Raw genomic sequence first — 16395 nt, forward strand, 5'->3', positions numbered from 1 at the left:
ATTCTAGATTCGTCTTGAAATGCGACCCGGCGTCACTCTCGCGAGAAGTGGAGTCGGCGGGTTTATCGTGAGGTCACTGGTCACGAGCTCCTCCTGCTGTGGAGTCAAGTGCGAGACCGGAGTTCTGTCTTGCGGACGCGAGAGCGCAGAGCTGTTCGAGCCCTCAGAATAACAACTCGTGAGTGTCCATTGCAGACTGACATGAGATTACACTTTGCATGCCCGGTTAAATTAAGCAATTGCAATTCTGCGTTTTAGTTTTATGCAACTAGTTGTGTGTGTGTGTGAGGAACGTATGCATAGTAAGACTTGATTGTGTCGGGTGGATAGAGCTCAAGAAATGAATGGAGGCGGGCTCTGTCTCCCGCTGTGCTTCATTTTATTCCTTTGTGGAGCGGACTATTATTGAATATGTCGTTTCTATCTTTATACGTTTCTATCTTTATGCGTTCCATAGGGTCAAATGCCGTAGTTTAGTCACACACTTGCTGTGCTGTCTCTTGCATTTGTCATTTATTTGAGAGTAAAGGCTTATTTTCCTTTAGTGCATACTGTGAGCAGAATATGCAGTCCAAATTCCGAAGCGGATTTATTAGGCGAAAATGCGAAACGAGGACAATGAGCTCTTTTGATGCGTTTTGCTGTGTCACTGGAGCTGTTAGAAACAGCGTGTTAGAAGGGAATTGTCTAACTTATCTTGCAGTGACCGAGCCGCAGCTCACTGTGATGATAAGTCTTCCTTGATATCCGATATATTTCGCCCTGCCTTGAAGTCTCTCTATACACTTTTTTTTCTAACCTTCGTGAAGAGCGCCTTTTGTACAATTACTCTAAGACTTCTGTTCTGACCGGTGAATGCGGCGCAGTAATTTAATGAGAAAGGCGCATCGAGTTTCTTAATTTCTCAAGTTCATCTGAAAGATAATCGTAGTTTTTTTCATTACGCGATTAAAACAAGTTTGGGTTCATGCGCTTTCATCGGAAAAGAAAACCGACTAATCTGGGGCTCCCCACTCTGTTGTTGGTTTACACCCCAGCAGAGCTGTAAATCACCAGCGCTGCTTGATGCCTCTTAGTTAACCAACTATCTAAACACGCGAGCGGATAACTTGTTTCTGCGCTCAATACGTGTTTGAGAAATTCCCTATTCCATCCTCGTACTTTGAAGGCTGTTCGCGTTCACAGCTTCAAACTGTTTCTCCTCAAATGTAGGGGCCGTTTGTGCGTGACCTGCTGCTAATAGGTGATTTTTGACGAGTGCTCGCAGCATGTCACGTGTCAAACACCCACACTGGGCGTGTTTTTTCCCCGTAGTGTCTTGATCAGGTAATAGCTGAATGTGGGGGAGTCTGAACTCCAGTCACTGGGGCAGGGAGGAAGTCTGTTATCAGCCGCCGAGATTATTTAATCGTGCCATAAATAAAAAAAATAGAAATCAATTAACCACTCATCAGGAGCTCCGCTGGAATGAAATCCAGAGAGCACATGGGTGCCCCCAAGGACTTGCTCCTTTTTATATCCGGCTGTTTCCAAAGCCGGAGGCACAGGGGAGCTGTAGGATTAGTGACTTGCATGTGACTATGGAGTTCTGCACAGCTCCGTTGTTTTAAATCGGTCTTGGGGGTGACGGGTGTTTATTGCCACCCCTGAAGGCTGCGAGGGGCGCGTGCGAGCGTGTGGTGGGACGGAGACGTCTCGGGGCCCCTCGTGTGCACCCGCGCCCCACCTCCCCCTCCTGAGCGCTCCGTTAGGCTCGAGGTGCTCTTGCCCCTCCCCCACTTTATAGAGCCAGTGCTGGGAAGGGGGACCGAGCGCAGATCTGAGCGTGGGGAATTCTCGAGAAGAAGAAGAGGGGAACCCCCCCCCCCCCTCTGAATTACCCCGGCGAGTTCCTCTTGCTCGAGCGAGGGAAAGGAACGTGTACAGCTGCACGGCCCTCTTCCAGGAAACTGCTACAGCCTTTTCTTACGACAGCAGTTGAGACCGGTTTCTATGGGCCAGTGTCCCAACCAAATCTCCCCCTGGCCTGTACCGATCATGGCCTCCTAATAATCCCCATCTTGAATTGGCTTCATCACTCTGTTCTCCTCCCCCCGATAGCTGGTGTGTGGTGAGTGTACTGGCGCGCTATGGCTGCTGTCGCACCATCCAGGTGGGGCAACACACTGGTGGTGGAGGGGAGTCCCCATTACCTGTAAAGCCCTTTGAGTGGAGCATCCAGAAACATGTTAGAATGATGAAAATGTGGTGAAAAGGGAATCGGGCCGGTCAGCCCTTGTCTAACGGGTGCAGGAGCTGTGTGCCCCATCTCTCCGAAGACCTGTCCTAGCTGAGCTCTCGCGTGCTGGCTGATCCTCCTCGGTGGAGGCTTGCCTTGCGCTGTCTCGGTACTGCCGAGCAATCCAGTGCTGGATTGACACCACCACCCTGCGTCTTTTTTTTTTTCCTTGCAGCCGCCAGCTGGAATGTCTTCTGGGAACGCCAAGATCGGGAAGCCCGCCCCCCACTTCCAGGCCACGGCGGTGGTGGACGGCCAGTTCAAGGAGATCAAGCTGTCGGACTACAGAGGTAACGCGGCGGCGGCGCCATCTCTGCGCCGTTCCCCCGGGGACGAAGTCGCCGACAAGCACAGCCCCGTCTCTCACACGGCGTCTTGGGCTTTTGAGTTTCAGAGCCTTTTTTTTTTGCCTTGCGTTTAACTGTCATGTTCCACCAGAGGTGGAAGTGAAACCAGCCAAAAATACTGAACCACCAAGCTTCTGTTCTGTGAGGCCTGAGAGGGGTCGGCTTTATCACATTAGCAACCTCTCTGTCCACGAAAGAGCTTATGTTTTTGTTCATGGAGGGGAAAGCGCGTCCCTCTGCCCGGAGCAGATCTCGATACGGCATTGGGGACCGTCAGGAAAAAGCCAGATAGGACTCTGGGATTAATTACCTCTTAACTCCGAAAAATGCAAGGCAGGCCACCTACAAACCCACATGAGTTCTGTCAGCTTTCGAAGCGTCTGGTGCAGAATCGTCCTACTGTAGAATTTCCCCCTAAAGGAGTTTTTTTTTCCTCTTTTCTCACCACTCGACTGTCATGTGATGTCCCGTCAAGAATCGGCCTTGTTTCACGGTTTAATGCTTTTTGTCCCCTCTTTCGCTCTCTCTCTCTCTCTCTTCCAGTATGCAGCAGGGATGTTTATCTTCAAGCTGCGTAGGGTTTTTTCAGTGAAGTTTTCCCTGTTCCAATGCCTGTATAATGGTGTTAGAGCAGTGGGTCAACCTCTGACACTCTCTCTCTCTCTCTCCCCCCCCCTCCTCGAATGGCTCGACCCCGCCAGGGAAGTACGTGGTCTTCTTCTTCTACCCCCTGGACTTCACCTTCGTCTGCCCCACGGAGATCGTGGCCTTCAGTGACCGCGCCGAGGAATTCCGCAAGATCAACTGCGAGGTGATCGCTGCCTCCACGGACTCGCAGTTCTCTCACCTGGCCTGGTGAGTGGGGGTCCGGGGGGGGGAGTCAGAGCTCTGCTCGTTCCCTAACCCCCTTCCTTGCTCTGGAACGCAGATATCGGCAAGCCAGCCGGTCAAAGCCCTGCTTCAGTACAGTACTCTGGGCTCAGAGCTGAGGTGTATTGTAAAAGGCATCAGCCAAGACAAAGAAATGAGTAGAAAAAACAGGACTTTATTTACATTTTTCTGCTGGAGACACTGAGCAATTTGGCTCTTTCCCCAAATCCCCTCGGTCAACTCGCAGACCCCCAGTCTTATCTCGTGTTACGCGTACTGCACAGTATTTCACCTAATCTTGTTTTTCTTCTTTAAAAGGTCTTATTTGTGTATCACTCAAAGAGTGATTTCATTATTGAAAAATGCTTAAGAAAATCACACGCTACTGCCGAACAGCCGCGCGCGTGTGTGTGTGTGTGTGTGAGGGAGTCGCATTGTCCTTGGCCGTTTTGTGCACAGCAGTAAACCACCCTCTGACTGGGGGTCTGATCTGTTTTCTAGGTGCTACATCTCTCATCTGCCATCTCTTGTACAAAGTGCTCTTTTGCTTTTCGTCGGTGCAGGTGAAAAAGAGCTCCTGAGTATGAACACAGGATCCCACAGGCAGTGCTGGGTCATGTCAAAGAGATCCTGAAGTCAAATGCGTTGTGTGCTGTGCACACTGTTGGGATCAGTATAGACCGATGTGGACGCTGTGTGATCCAGGACATGCAGCAGAATAACTGTGGAGAGATGGGTGGGGTGGGGTGTCGAAACCTCCCAGGCCTCGGCTGTGCCCGCTGCCTTATCCTGCCTTATCCTGGCGCCGGATGGCTGTAGATAGTGCAGCTTTAAGGTGGAACTCGTTATGACGGCCGCGTCCCCTTTTCTAAAAGGCTCGGCGCTCTGTGGCGTGTCTCTCCCAGCCCTGGGCCTTATCGGCTCCAAACAGGAGAGCCTGGTGGCGAGCCTGTCGCTGATAGGTGCCCTGGGTGTGCTGCCCCACCGTTAGAGCCGTTAACAAGTTAAGGGCATCTCCTTGCTGTGTCCGTCAGCAAGGTGCTGTAATGTGTGCTCCTTGTCCTGCCCAGCTGTACAAGAGTGTCGGCATTCAAGGGAGACTGAACAGACGACGCCCCTTTCTGAGCAGGGTGATTTCCCCTGAGTGCTCAGTAAAATGGTAACTACGCATCTTAACTGTCCAACACGCCTTTCCTTTTGCTTACTTTGCAGTTTTATTTTATTTAATGGCTTCCATTTATTTAACTAGTGAATGTCCTTGTTAAACCTGCGATACGTCAGGGTTAGGGACCAGGAAGTTGCAAATATAGCAACACAACGTGCGTAGAGTAATTTTCCCCATAAGAACAATGTCAACATTAAGGCTCTTGGACTGTAAGAGTGTTAACTTTACCCGTACAACGTAACGCTAGAGGTTTTTTCCATAGGAATTAATGGAATAAAGATGGATTAGGGACCAGAAGGTAGTGTTTCACTTGTAGCTGCCCAAATCCAATACAGAGGGTCCTGTTGTAAGTCCAGGTTATATGTACTCTAGATTTATATAGAGAAATTAAAATCCATGAGGAACAATAGTTTGCTTGAGATGCGTTCCCAACATACAGTTCAGGCGAGGGTATATACATTTAATGTACAGTACCTGTAAAAAAACAAATCAAAATGGCATCACCAGCTCCTTTCAAACTGTGGTCACGTCAAAACCTACAGGAATTCGGCGCTTCAGGGTAGAAATCCCCCCCCACACACACACGCACTGTTCGTGACCACTGGTTGGATCAGTGACGTACTGCGTGGAGGTAAGAACGCAACGTTGATGTTGCAGCTCAAGAGATTTGGCTGAGCAACAGCACTGTGTACAAGAGGAGTTTTTCATGTTAGGTCTTACTCTGCACAATTCTTCATTTCTGGAGCAAAATAATCCATGAGCCGCTGATGTTGCTGGCTTTTGGTGCTCTGAACATTGATGGAAGTCTTGGAAATGTTTACGTCCAGTTACTGTAATCGTGATCATCATAAGTGCGTGAGGATGAGTAGAGGAGAGACGTATAACAGGCACTGCCTCTGTAACCACACATGTTCTACATCTCAAATTGAAAGTCTCAAATTCACTCTCGGGCGACACAAGGACCAGTGAGATCGGACATCCCCCATGACTGTACACGTTACGATACAGAGCAGACGCTTCACTGAAAGTATGAAGGCTTGACTGTTTTTGTAAATCTTTATTTAATGCTTTTGCATTCTTAGCGCTGCACAGTGAACCCTCTGTTTAAAATATATCCAGGAGAGAAATTAAGCGGATTGTATTGACTGCAGGCTTGAGACTGTTAGATAAGGCACAGAACAGGCACAAACATACCCCTCTCACCACACTCTGGCAGCCCAGATACCCTCTTGTCTGTGCTTCTGCTAGGAGTGCGCCATACAGACGAGCCAGGTGGCATGTGAAATTGCTAGGTCTCGGCTTGCCCACAAGCCCTGAACTGCCCTTTCTGATGTGCCAGAGCTGGGAGCTCGTATATTTTGGCTGTTGGGGGGACTGAGTCGAATGAGGGCGAGTTTAACCTCTACAGAATCGCGGGACTCATCTGCCACTGAAGTGCTTCCATCAGGCCACCTGATCCTGGCTTCTCTAGTGTGCCAGAGTGAAGGAACACTCAGCCCAGGTGTTAACCTTCAGGATCCTGGATACAATAAAGCCCCTTCAGTACCTTAATGCAGGTGTGTCAGGACGTTGTTGATTCCCCCCCTCCTTGTTTCCTCCCAGGACCAACACTCCCCGGAAGGTAGGGGGTCTGGGAGCCATGAAGATCCCCCTGGTGGCCGACCTGACCCAGTCCATCTCCCAGGACTACGGCGTGCTAAAGGAGGACGAGGGGATCGCTTACAGGTCAGTCCGTCTCCCCGCTGGGGCTCGGAGCGGCATCGGACCTCAATACGAGGGTTTGAGTGACCCTGCCTGGAGCGCTTGATGCCTAACCTGTCTTAACCCTGAATTTAGTTGCTCATCAGAGATCTTACATTGCATCATTTACTTGTATTCTCAAGCTCTCAAGAAATGAAAGTCTCACAGTTAGTTCGTCATTTGTTTTGCCTGAAGTGGGTGGTTTAGACAGGACAAAGAGAAACGCAGGTCAGGATGTGCAGGTAACGAGGCACCACTGTGGAGCACAACTGGCCCGAATGGGTCTCTTTTGAAAAGCTGCTGAAACACTTTTTTGGATAACGAGGACTGAAGCAAGCAAAGATGCCTTCCCTTACAGATGAAAGGGGCGAGGAATCTGCTGGGCCTTATCGTCAGATTTATAATTCAAGACGGCATTTTAGTTGGCTTGCATGATTGCAGTATCTTGACCGAGAATATGCAGACTCTACCCTCGGCAGGCAGAAAACCCAGTGGTTCACCTGCTGGCCTCTGCACACGTGGGGAGTGTGTGTTTGTAAGTGTTGGTGTGCTGCACAGTGTCTGTACAGGTTTTGCGTCCCCAGTGCACTCTGCCTGTGGCCTGGAGTGCCTCAGTTCATACAGTAGGTAGTTTTTGTAGGTGACCTATAATCCTCAGTGACTAAAGACCTGGAAACAGTGGGAGTAAAGATCTAAACGAACATCCATCTGTTTTGTAAACACTATGCTTCAGAGTTGTGGAGGAGCTGGGGCCTATTCCAGCAAGCATTAAGCACAAGGCAGGATACAGTCGGGATGGGACAGGACGCCGGTCCATTGCAGGGCACACAAATGCCACACGAACTCCCAGCAGGGCCACTTTTCCCAGGAGCCAATTAATCTTCCAATAAGACTTTGGACTGTGGGAGGCAACCGGAGCGCCTGGAGGAAAACCATGTAAACACAGGGAGAACATACAAACTCCAAACAGACAGCCCCAGGAGTCGAACCCAGGGCTCCAGCACTGTAAGGCAGCTGTGCTACATGAACAATTGATTCTAATAGCCCTTGCAAGTCCAGGATGGAATGAAAACCCGATGCTGCTCTGAGCCTCCGGCACCAGGCGTGAATATCGGTGATTGAGTTTCCTTTTCCTGAAGCTCGTGTCCCCTTTCGCTTTTCCAGTGCCTGTTGTCTGGTTACAAATTCCCGGCTTGAATTTTGCGAGACTCGTCTTCAGTCTCTGCGCTCGCTCTCTCTTTCATCACAGGGGGCTGTTCGTGATCGATGACAAGGGCATCCTGCGCCAGATCACCATCAACGACCTGCCGGTGGGGCGCTCGGTGGACGAGACCCTGCGCCTGGTGCAGGCCTTCCAGTTCACCGACAAGCACGGGGAAGGTGAGGACGAGGGGGTGGGGGTTGGTTCCACATGAGCTCTAGAACCGGCGCAGTCCCACATGCCCCAGCCTGGGTTAATGCTCGTTTTCCCTCGTGTTGCAGTGTGCCCTGCAGGCTGGAAGCCGGGCAGCGACACCATCGTCCCGGACGTTCAGAAGAGTAAGGAGTACTTCGCCAAAAAGGAATGAAAGGGTCTCATCTGCACCGTCCTGCGCCCTTCTTAGGTTGGGATCTCAAGCACTGATGTTTTTTTTTTATTGTTCTACATCACCCCCTCGCCCTTTGAAGCACTAATGCTGTCTCCCAGGGCCAACCACAGCAAGCGTCTCGTTTTGTACCAGTTCTAATAAGCTAAGCAGGGCTTTGCACAAAAGCTTTGACTTGAACCATGTTTTACGTTTTTGAAGAGTTTCTTAAGAATGGGAGAAGTTCCTGTTTCCTGTGTTACCCCCCCCAAAAAAAAAACAAAACAAAAACAAAGTTTGCTGTAGTTTGTGCCCAAGTAAAAACAAATAAATCTGCATGTTTTCTGTGTTTTTCTTCTGGGATAGAGGTTGAGAGGTAAAAGCCAATCCAACGGGCTGAAGGGAGATTCCGTGACCACTAGGGGGCGCCATGAAAGCACCAATTCCTCTGTACATCGTGCCTCATTCTGCAGGGTCAAGGGCTGTCCAATTTTAGTTGTACTACAAGGCTGGTGTATCTGAAGGTTTTGTTGTTCCAGCTGAGCTCATTAAGAGCTCATTAGATAATTACTGGCCTGTTAAGACCCGTTTAGCTCCTTCAGGTAAAACTGCTTTTAAAAGGCTAGAAAACCTGAAGACACACCAGGAGTGGACAGGTCATCTGTGTGTCAGTGTGTCCCCCCACCCTTGTGCCTCCTGCATTTTGACGCAGCTGAGGTCTTGATTCAGTTAACACTGAAATGACAAGATTGTTAACCAGTTTTCTGCACTTTGGTCTCCCGTTTCAGAAATTGCTTAATGCATTGTATTGTTGACAAGAAGCATAGCAAACCGATTTCTTTCTGCTGATGTATTTACAGAACTGGGCCCAATGGTGTTAACCTGACAGCATAGGCCTTCGTTGTGCTGCAAGGGGCCCTGTTTCCTAGCACTGCATTCGTGATCTCTAACCCTAATATTCAACACCTGGAGCTCAATTTCAAAAGCAAATAGTAATATTATTCAAGGGCTAGTAAGTAAAACAGGAGGCACAGGGATATTCCAGGTACAAGATTGGGGAAAAAATCTGAAATGCATGAATGTGTATGCATCCCATCCTATTAAGATATGTGCCACTGTTCTAGATATGTGAAATATCTGTATCTGCTCTTACTGGTGTGATATGTGGCCTGGTTCCCAAGGCCTGTTTGGAATGTGATGCTAACTTGAGTTCACTGCTGTTTTGTCAGGGGGAGCCAGAGCGTCGTAGGTTTTATAGCCTATAATAAGGAACCCCAGCTCCTCACTGGCTTCCCACACAGTGGTCTTTAAGGCCAGTCAGATCCCTGATTAATTAAATTAAGTAATCAGCAGCTCAAGTGGGAATGAAAAGATCCTCTTCAGGATGCAGAGTAAGGATTGTGGTCTCGAATGACTTGTCAGTTATCATCCCCTTTCTCCCACTAGGGGGCACCAAATGCTAAAGTAAAGCTCTGCAGAGGTTTGTTTCTGGGCCACCTTGATATGTTTCAGGAAGTTTTTTGCAGTGTCCCAGAGCTTTAGCGTCCTCTGTTTTCAATCCACATCTTCCAGTTCAGGGTCATGGGGAAGCTGGAGCCTAAAGTAGCAAGCTACACGCTTGAGGCAGGGTACCCTGAATGGGATGCCAGTCCATTGCAGGACAGACATGCACCCACACTTGCAACAAGGACAGTTTTCTCAGAATGTCTTTGGACTGTGGGAGGAAATCAACATGAACATGCAAACTCCACACAGACAGCACCTCAGAGACTGAAAACAGGGCCCCAGTGCTGTGAGACAGCAATGCTAGCCACTGTGCCACTGTGCTGCCCTCTTTAGCTTCAGTTCATCATTGGAACAGTTTTAAACAAGAGAAGGCTGTTTGGCCCATCTAGTCTGGGGGGTAGTTCGTGGCTGAGCACCTCAATACCAGCTGTTCCCATTGTTTTTACTTAGCATTGTAGCCAAGCTCTTCACTGAAACCCCCCACTGATCCAGTAGAACCTTTGTAGCTTTGTTTCTGCTGCAAGGCTGGAGATTCTAAGACAAACACAATAATCAAAAGGCAACTTCCTACAACTGAGGAAGGTTCAAATTAAACCTATGATTGGGTCTGATTATTTTATATTTAATTGAGTACTCAGGTAGAACAGAAACCAGCAATGGGACTCCTACTTTGAAATTTGAAGTGAGAATACCAGCAGGCCGTAGCTCACAGCAACCACAGGAAATCATGTTTCTAGTCTGGACAAACTGATGGTGTCAGGTTTTCCTGTGAGACAGGATGAATTGGGTCTCTCCTGATCCAGATCTGGCCACTGCTGGGACAGGCTCCACTCACGGTGTATCTCGTGATGCTGGAAGACGGTGGAGAGGTAGCCGATCGTGCCTTTTCCTCAGTGTTGTTATCAGGAAAGTTGGCCAAAGTTGAGTGACTTTAAATGAAGCATGCTTATCAATTCACATGCCTATGGTGCCTTGCTGAAGGCAACAGCAGACATGGCTAATGTATCACTTAAGACGGCCCCAAGCGTTTGCAGGCAGTGTCTGGTGGATAAAAAAAACAAGAGGAAGCACAGTTCAGACCACAGGAATCGACTGGAGCAAAAGTGACAGATGGCAGATTTCACATCATGTGAGAAGCCCACTGATTTGATCCTGTGCCACATTACAACTGTAATTATCTCTGGAGATGGACTGACCCGCGTTCTCTTATTTATTGTTAGAGTAGTATTTAAAGCTCTGTGTTTAAACTTCCTGGAATGCTTACAAAGCAAAACACAAACATCTCAGAACATATCAGTAGAAACAAGAAGCTGCCTCTTTGTTGCAGATGTGGCAAAAGCGAAATTAGAATCGCAGCACTGACTCTGGTGGCTCTGTACTATGAAAGCTTGTGAGGTTCCACAGCCAACAACAATAATAATAATAATTGCTTATGCTTATATAGCGCTTTTCTGGACACTGCCCTCCAAGCACTTTATAGTTAATGGTGATCCCCTCCACCACCACCAATGTGTAGCCCCACCTGGATGATGCGATGGCAGCCATAGTGCGCCAGTACACTCGCCACACACCAGATCTCAGTGGGGAGGAGAACAGAGTGATGAAGCCAGTTCATAGATGGGGATTATTAAGAGGCCATGATTGGTACAGGCCAGGGGAAATTTGGTCAGGACGCCAGGGTAACACCCCTACTCTTTTCGAGAAAAACCCTGGGATTTTTAATGACCACAGTGAGTCAGGACCTCAGTTTTACATCTCATCCAAAGGACGGCGCCATTTTACAGTATAATGTCCCCATCACTATACTGGGGCATTGTACTGCGCAAGTCCAGACAGACCGCAGGGTGAGCGCCCCCTTACTGGCCCTAATACCTCTTCCAGCAGCAACCTTAGCTTTTCCCAGGAGGTAAAATCTTCCTAACAAATTTAAGACGCTGCATCAATGGCTTAAGAACAGCTTCTACCCCAAGGCAGGGAGCATCCTTAAAAGCTAACTGTGCAGTGCCCCAGGATTCAACACACCTCTGCGCTCTGCACTTTTGACCTGGCTACCACATATTTATTGCTCTGTTTGTACTTATTGCTCTGTTTGTTTAATTGTCTGTACGTACTGTCACTATTTATAATGGACTTTTTTGTAATGTCCTAACTACATTGTGTGGTGTTGTCTGCTGCACTGTGCCTGTCCAGAGAGAACAGCATATATAAGAGTCCCACTGTACATCTCTTGCCGACGGCTCTATGACCCTGCCCAGCCCATTCTGCTGGAAGCGGGTGTGGAGGCTCCTTCAGATTAGCTGGAGTCTTGAGCAGCGAACGGGAGTCACGCAAGTCTGGCTGGAGCAGGTGTGGCTGCAGGGGATCAGGGAGGGCCAGTGGGGTTTAAAACAGGGATGGGCAGTCCTGTTTCTGGAAGGCTGGTGTGTCTGCAGACTTACATTCCAGCTCAGCTCTTAACGAGCTCAGTCATCTCGTTAGTGGTTTAATGGGGACCCCATTGCTCCCAGCTCTTCAGATGCTGCTGCTAGAGCACCTGCAGACACACTGACCGCCCCTCCAGGACCAGGACTGCCCACACCTGTTTGATAGGCAACTATGAAATCACCACTTAAGCAGCTGGTGTGTTAAAATGACAAAATGAGTGTTAGATATCATTTAAGAGGAAAGGTCTGAAAGCCCTTCAGCTCTCACCACTTCAAATTCACATTACTTGGTTCACTGATCAAAATTTAACAAGTGTTGCCAGTGCCTCAGAACCTGTAAGGCTCAGAGAGTTGGGTTTAGCCAGGACCAGAGGTGGTTTGTTCTGCTGTAGATGAAGTTAGTGTTATACTCTGTTCAATGTGGATAAACACCCAAAGGGAGGTGTGGGGTTCTCTTCTCGCCTTGGGACAATAACATCATCTTTTTTTTATCCGTAACTTTAATAAGGTATCATATTGGGGCACGTTATTGTAATTCAGCCGATTCACTATGAGCGAGCATTTTCCAAGTGCCAAGGTGGCTCAGACAAGGTTTTGAGAGTTGGCTAGTCATCTCGCTGTGTTATTGGGTTTAGAAATCCACTGGATTGCGTCTGCGGGCTAACAACTGTTTTCACGGGATTACAGGACGATCTGTTCGCCGCTTCTCTTGAGCCTGTAATAAGTCCCTAGGGAGACCGAAGAATACCACCCCCACAGGGTGAGTGCATTTAATTACAGACACAACGGGCTGCGGGTCGCCTCCGCCTTCCTGCCGCAGGTGAGCGGCAAACAATCCCATCATACACTGGGTGCCATAGTGGGGAAAGTGAGGGCTACTTGAAACTATGGCCGCTCTACAACAAGATCTGGCTGTTGCCGGTATAAGGAATTATCCCAAAGCTTTTTAAAACTGGAGAGCAGTGGTGCCTCTAAAGATCATCTGCTTGGCAGGAGGGCAAATCAAATGGGTTTTAGTTACACTTAGACGCATGACCAGCGCCTTCGCAGGGGCTGTATAACGGTGCGGAATCGGTTTTTAAGGTTTGAGTAGTTTTTATCGATATGCAATTGTCACGCCAACACTTGCAAGCTGGGCGAAGAGGGTCAGTGTCTGAAATTGTGGTGATGAGGGGGTGGTCTTGGAAAAGGGGCGGCAAACAGAGGGAAACCGCCAGTGTTTTAAAAACGTGGAGAAGGTGGCGAGGCGAAGAATTCGTGCTTGTCTGAGGAATCCTTGGTCACATCTATACGAAAAAAAGAGAAGCGGGTGACTAACGGTTTTGATTTGTGTTCAAACACATACCGAGCCTCTTACTAAGCCGAATGAGGTTGATATAAAACATGCCCCTGTGTTTTCCTTACTCGTCTTCAGGACAAGCGGAGCCAGTCATAACGCGGGGTGAGGGGTGTGTTTTGTGTTAGCGACCAGGGGGGCCGTAATGCGGCATATTTCTCTGACATAAGAGAGCTGTCTTGTAACCCACGTTAGTGCGGAGGGGAAGGGGGTAGCATGATATCGTAAAGGAAACGAATCTCAGGCGGAGATAACAGCCCACATCCCCACCTGTGCGCGTCACAGACGCTGCCGGCGGGCTCCCACCTGCGACCTGCGGGCGAGCGCGAGTGAATGAGCTCGGAGGGGCCGGAGAGAGACGGGCTCTTCACGTCAGGGTGGGCTTTTAGATGGCTGCAAGTCCTTCCATCAACCCTGTTTGAGACCTAGCAGGCATCCTGTCCCCCGGTACTTATCACATATGTTAGACCAACAAGGAGCGAATAGAGCGCGTTAGAAACATTAGGAAAGTGTCTCTTGGAGCAGTGTCATGCATTTAAGCCGTTGCCCCAAACGGAACGTTTTTTGGGAAAGGGCACCAAGTCCTCATTACCCTGGATATTACCCTTCTCCACACCTTTTAAAATCTCCGTCTTTAACACACAGCAGCCTCACTCAGTGGTAACCTGCGGAACGACAGGTCTAGTGCCTTTCCCGAGCTAGTCATATTGTTCCATTCCACTGTCGCACACGGAGGCACTTTTAAAAACCCCTTTTTTACATTTCTGCTGACATCCATATTAGTCACACGCCAGCAGTGAAGCCGACGGGGACTCGTGTTGTTCCTCTGTTTCGCTAGTCACACTGAGGTGCCTCGTCTGGGCTCTCCTTTGGGCTACGGAAGGTTTCAGGCTCGTTACCTGTAGTGGTGTCTTCTTCATGCGCTTGAGTGTATTTCTCTCGCTGGAATGGACTTCATACGGCCAATTTGACATTTGGGGAGAACATAAAAGTATGTCACAGCTGCTCGGGGAATGCTTGGATGCTTTTCTTGGCTATCAACTTTTTTTTGTCCTATAGTCTGTACGCATAAACGTTTTGTGTAAGGTGGTGATTGCCAAATCCCCTTTTATAGATCATCATGAGTGAATTTGTAAAGACAAAATTCAAACAATTTCTTATCCATCAGTTACAAGCAGGCGATTGCTTACATCCAGTGACTAAGATCTGCTGGATTAAAGGGTTTCATAAATCAGCCTGGAGTTTTATAACGGTTTAAGAAACAGTTATGACGTGACGTGCTTCTAAATATCTCTCTTTCGCTTGGTCATGCCCTTAAGTAGGGTATGTTAATCATTGCTAAATGTGCGGTCTTCAACATTTTTCATGAGTATTTTGAAGTTGATGGGCCCACGTGCGAAATCACGACTGAAGTCGTGCATGTGTTAGGTATATTCGCGTCGCACTTTTCCAAATTAGTTTGGGTTGACTTTGTTAATTTCATGCGTACAATGCACGAGTAGAATGTTTTATTTGGCGTGGACAGTTGTGTACGTGTTTGGTTTTGGATCTTTGTGGCCTACTTCCACTTTAGGAAATGTAGATTCCCCCCTGTCCGTCTGCGATGACTAACTCCCGAGTGCAAGATCCGTTTCTTACTCCGAGCGGCTGCGTGCTAGTTTTCTTTCCGGACTTCCTTGAACGATAGAGGCGTCACAGACGCCTGCTGGACTGTGGATCTCACCGGCCTAGTACATTTCCTACTAGTGATCTAAATGGGCTGACCACTGGCGTTGTCTTTTTTTTTTGTTTCAGTAACCAAGAGAAACAATGTCTTTTTTTTTACAGTAGTATCGTTTCCTTTTGAGTAACCCCCTGGACAAAAGCAATGTGAATCCTATGCACCAATGCCAAGCTCTTTAAGTCTGACCTAGGGCTCCTTTGGTGTGGAGCTAACATGTTCTTTGGTGTTTTCTGTGTACACTGGTTTCTTCTCTCACACCAAAGAGGTGATGTCCGGATTAATTGGAGTCTTAATTGCCCCGCACGTGTGTCCGTTCTGGTCCAGTCCAGTCCGGCTTGTGGTTCTGACACGAGAGTTAGGCTTTTGCTCATCAGGACCCTTTAAGGTTAAGGGTTATAGCTTAAGGTTTAAGGTAAACTGATGGATATTTTCGCCATTGTAGATTATCTGCTATAAGAAAATGTTAACATTTGTAAATGCCAAGTAAAAGTTCAATTTATAACTTTTTAGTACATTCACAATGCTATAACCTACTTTAAAGGGTGGGTGGATCCATATCAGAGATTTTTATTTCGGCACTCAGGGGTTTGAGAAACGAGTACATTCTACACAATGCAGCTTTCTTAAACCCCCGTATCTCTCTGACCTTAATAACGATTTCACTCAGAAGAAACGTGATTCATGTACTTTCGAAAGAAAAGTGCTGATTGGAGTTCGGTAATATCTTTCTTTAAATGTCAATTTATCTGCGTTGGAGAGCTCCATCGATGTTTCTGACGCACTAAAAGTACGTTTTTTCTCCTTTTTTTCTAACTCACGTTTCTTTGATCACGCTGAAGTGCAAGAGCTATCGCCTCACCGGTGTCTCGTTCACCGGAATTAGTTATTTGGTCTTGTGCTGGACTTGACAAGAGCATGCTCTCCAGAGCAAACAGCAAATCGCTTTTGAACGAACATAAATGCTGGAGTGTGTTAGGAACCGCTTCCTGTCTTCCTGTCCTCTGAGTCTGAGCATTCTTCCAGGGCGACGCATTTCCACCTGCACTCTCCCCCAATTCCTCCCCTCTCAGATGCCAGTACTCCTGCCCCTGTCCCCCTCCATCCCAGCCGCCCACACCTCCGGCTCTTCGGCCAGCGCCGTGCCAGGGCGGAAAATCCCGGCATTCCTCAAAGCGCTCTCACTTCCCTCGCGCCAGAGCTTATAAATACCCCTGCTTGTCCAGCCGGGATTCAAATTCAGTTTATCTATCCTGCTGCCCCCGCTCCACCACGAAACAACGCCTCTCTGTGCGTGTGGGCGGTTATTTAGCATGGAAGAGATGGATAACTGTGCTTTTAAAATAACCTTAATTATTCCGTTATGCAGAACACTCACTTCATTCATTGATGGAGATTGAAAAGTGTATAAACTTTAGAAAAATGTAAAGCACTTCATAAATGTC

At 48.3% G+C, this 16395-nt stretch overlaps 1 protein-coding gene across 1 annotated transcript; it reads left to right on the top strand.

Moving 5' to 3' along the window:
- Nucleotides 1–67: 67 nt before the first annotated feature.
- prdx2 (peroxiredoxin 2) lies at nucleotides 68–8301 on the top strand. The gene is made up of 6 exons (XM_006631490.3): nucleotides 68–178; nucleotides 2454–2568; nucleotides 3327–3480; nucleotides 6263–6385; nucleotides 7650–7780; nucleotides 7883–8301. Exons 2-6 carry the CDS (start codon nucleotides 2466–2468, stop codon nucleotides 7966–7968), a joined length of 597 nt encoding a protein of 198 aa, XP_006631553.1. The 5' UTR covers nucleotides 68–178; nucleotides 2454–2465; the 3' UTR covers nucleotides 7969–8301.
- The last annotated feature ends 8094 nt before the right edge of the window (nucleotides 8302–16395 follow it).

Source organism: Lepisosteus oculatus, chromosome 11 (genome assembly GCF_040954835.1).
Source record: "Lepisosteus oculatus isolate fLepOcu1 chromosome 11, fLepOcu1.hap2, whole genome shotgun sequence".
Lineage (NCBI taxonomy): Eukaryota > Metazoa > Chordata > Actinopteri > Semionotiformes > Lepisosteidae > Lepisosteus > Lepisosteus oculatus.